The sequence below is a fragment of the Acyrthosiphon pisum genome, chromosome X, assembly GCF_005508785.2.
Source record: "Acyrthosiphon pisum isolate AL4f chromosome X, pea_aphid_22Mar2018_4r6ur, whole genome shotgun sequence".
NCBI lineage: Eukaryota > Metazoa > Arthropoda > Insecta > Hemiptera > Aphididae > Acyrthosiphon > Acyrthosiphon pisum.
Window position 1 is genome coordinate 27505502 of NC_042493.1, and position 3020 is coordinate 27508521.

A 3020-nucleotide genomic window follows, 5' to 3' on the forward strand; every position below is an offset into this window, starting at 1 on the left:
AGGTTAAGTTAGTGCAGTTTGGTACCTACTATACCTACATTGTCAAATATTCATTTTTTCAACATAGGTACCGACATTACAATGTTTATAATCATTAATTAGTAACTAGTTATTATTAATAGTTAGGAATATGGTTTACACACTCTTCAGTTAAAAAGTCATAATTAATTAAGTTACAAAGTTAAATATTTCTCACAGGTTATTATTTACTTGTTTTTAAAATTTATTTGAAATTAAAAAATCTGTGAAGGTATTTTTACAATATCTACTCAATACTCATGTGATGCAAGCTATCATACTTTAAATTGCCTAGTTTAAACTCTTTGATCAGGTACATTCTTATAGGCAACTTTATTCAATAAGTCTTGTACTCTTATGCTACAAATAATAATAATAAGGAATCAACCTTGACATATTGCATAGTGCTCCACAAATCCACAACATTGTCCTAAATTGAGAATATTTAAAGGACTATAGGCATTTCCAAAGGACAGCTATATGGTACCTACATTATTTTAAAACATAAAACAACTACTACCTATATATATTTCATAGATACAACTTCAGTAAGTAGTAACCATCCATTTAATTATTTATAGATTCAGAATATTAAGTACTTTTATGAGTATCAACATGTCTTTCAATAAGTTGGATTTCAGTTTTTAAAATATAAGAATCATCTTTAAATTGTATGAACATAGAACAGTGGCAGGCGTAGCCAGGTCAGATTTTAAGAGATACTTCCTTAGATTTTTTTATGGATGTCGTTGAATTTATTTCCTTATTATTTAATTGCATTGTGTAATAGGTAACTAATAAAATTGCATTGCGATAATTTGGGATTATTATCATGGCTGTGGCTTTTTGGCGAGTAGATACTGTGTGTTTTTCGATAGGTAGATAGCTTATTTTCATACATTACATTATACTATTATAGTATTGTATATCTTTCAGACAGTAGAGATCGGGAAAAAGTCTCAGCATGGATAAGAAAACTTGACACGATGAATGACAAGGAAGGAATGTTAGAACGTGTGGTATACGCTAAGTACCTAGTGGCTTCACTGAGTGGATCGTTGGGATTGGTGGAACCGTTCACGTCTATGCCTCCAGAAACTGTAAAACCTTTACAAATGATCTTACCGCCAACTGTATATGCCGACCTGTTGAAAGACGAACCTGAGCCAGTTGTAAGGAAAAAAACATATGCTCATAAATCGCCAACTACGAATAATCCATTGTTACTAGACAAAAAGTTTTATGAACAACAATTGTTTCCACCAGAAGGCATCATATGCTATGCTGCTGCTTTCAGCATCATATGAGTATTGTTTAATGGAATAGGCGTTTAATAAAATTTAGAGGATTTTAAATATCGACATCAATGCATTTTTTCATAAATGTTTTTACCAAAGATTTTTTAGAATTTAAGCAACAATTTTTAAAACTCAAGTTTTTTATAATACTGATCAGTTACTAAGAAATATTACCCTATATTATAATATCGTAATAGATATATATATATTATGTTAGGTATATAGGTATTAATATACCTTGTAGTATATGCTATTCCTATAGGCTCTCATACTAATATTATAAATGCGAAAGTCTGTTACTTTGTTGCTCTGTCACATAAAAACTACTGAATGGATTTTAATAGCTTATACATCAAAATAAGACATAGGCTACAAATCATCCCCATAGGTCCTACCAGGGTATGTGCTCAAACAGGGAATTATATATTTACGGTGGAAATGTTTGTTTATAAATGGTCGCCATGGGTTTTAATAATAAATTATTGGTTGCCGTGAAAAAAAAACAATTAATCAATCACGGATTTTGTTTTATATTTTCTATTTTGTTTTCTTTCTGTGGTTTGAAAGTATAGCATTTAAGAGTTATGCCACGAAAGCGTAAGTCTAATCTTTCAAGAAACTCTTAATAAAGCACGAAATATAAAAGTTGCTAGATTAAACGAGACGTTTCCACGCTACAAGTTATCCCGTAGAGTTCCTAAACAGTTGTCTAGGGTGCGATCACACAAACTAGAATTAAAGGTAGGTGTACCAGTTTTGTTAATGCGTAACCTGGATGCGCCAAGATTATGCAACGGTACTCGGTTGCGAGTTACCGAACTAGGAAGGCACATTGTAAAGGCCAGAGTATTAATTGGAGAAGCAAAGGGAGCCAATGTCATTATACCGCGCATACTAATTAAACCCAACAACTTGCCATTCAATTTCAAACGCCTACAGTTCCCATTAAAAGTAGCATTTTCAATGACGATCAACAAATCACAGGGTCAAACATTGAATGTAGCAGGCATACATTTGGGAACGCCATGTTTTTCACATGGTCAGCTATATGTAGCTTGCTCACGTGTTTCAAAAGCAAAAAATCTGCATGTTTATGCAGAAGGTAATAAATCGTTGAATATAATTTATAAAAGCATACTGCAGAATAAATTTAATGTTACATTTTTCAAACGCGACTAAAAAATTATTTGTGATAAATTTAAACGACATAATGTAAGTTAATTTATACGTAACGATAAGAAACAATACGCAGAGGTAATGTGCAGACGAAGGATGCATCGTTACTGTTCAGAGGAAAACGTATACCTAGTAATTAATTTTAAAAAATAAAACATAATATTATAGTTGACACTTTCAATGGGAAACGAAGTGCACGGGATCAGCTAGTATAAATATATTTTTGAAACGAATCACAAATAAACCTATTGCATATTCAGCATTATTGATAGAATTATAGATACCAGTCCTGTTGAACAGAAAATTACGATTAGGTACTATGACAAGTCTCATCACAAAAATAATAGGTAAGCATATGACTGCCGTGTTCGTGGTGTATGTAAATATATATTTTGTACGGACATTGAACCTTCCACTACCCTACAGTAAGGATTTTCTATATAATATAAATATATAGGTATACTAGCTGATCCCGTGCACATAGTTATCCGTTAAATGTACAAACTGTATATGACCCAATTTTGTTCA

General features: G+C 31.7%; 1 protein-coding gene across 1 annotated transcript in view; it reads left to right on the top strand.

The window, feature by feature from the left end:
* Positions 1-1900: 1900 nt before the first annotated feature.
* LOC103307981 (ATP-dependent DNA helicase pif1-like) overlaps positions 1901-3020 on the top strand; it is a 4607-nt gene continuing 3487 nt past the window's right edge. The window contains exons 1-2 of the mRNA XM_008180544.1: positions 1901-1913; positions 1948-2418. Of these exons, the coding sequence (XP_008178766.1) occupies positions 1901-1913; positions 1948-2418 (484 nt within the window). The remainder of the gene's footprint in view (positions 1914-1947; positions 2419-3020) is intronic.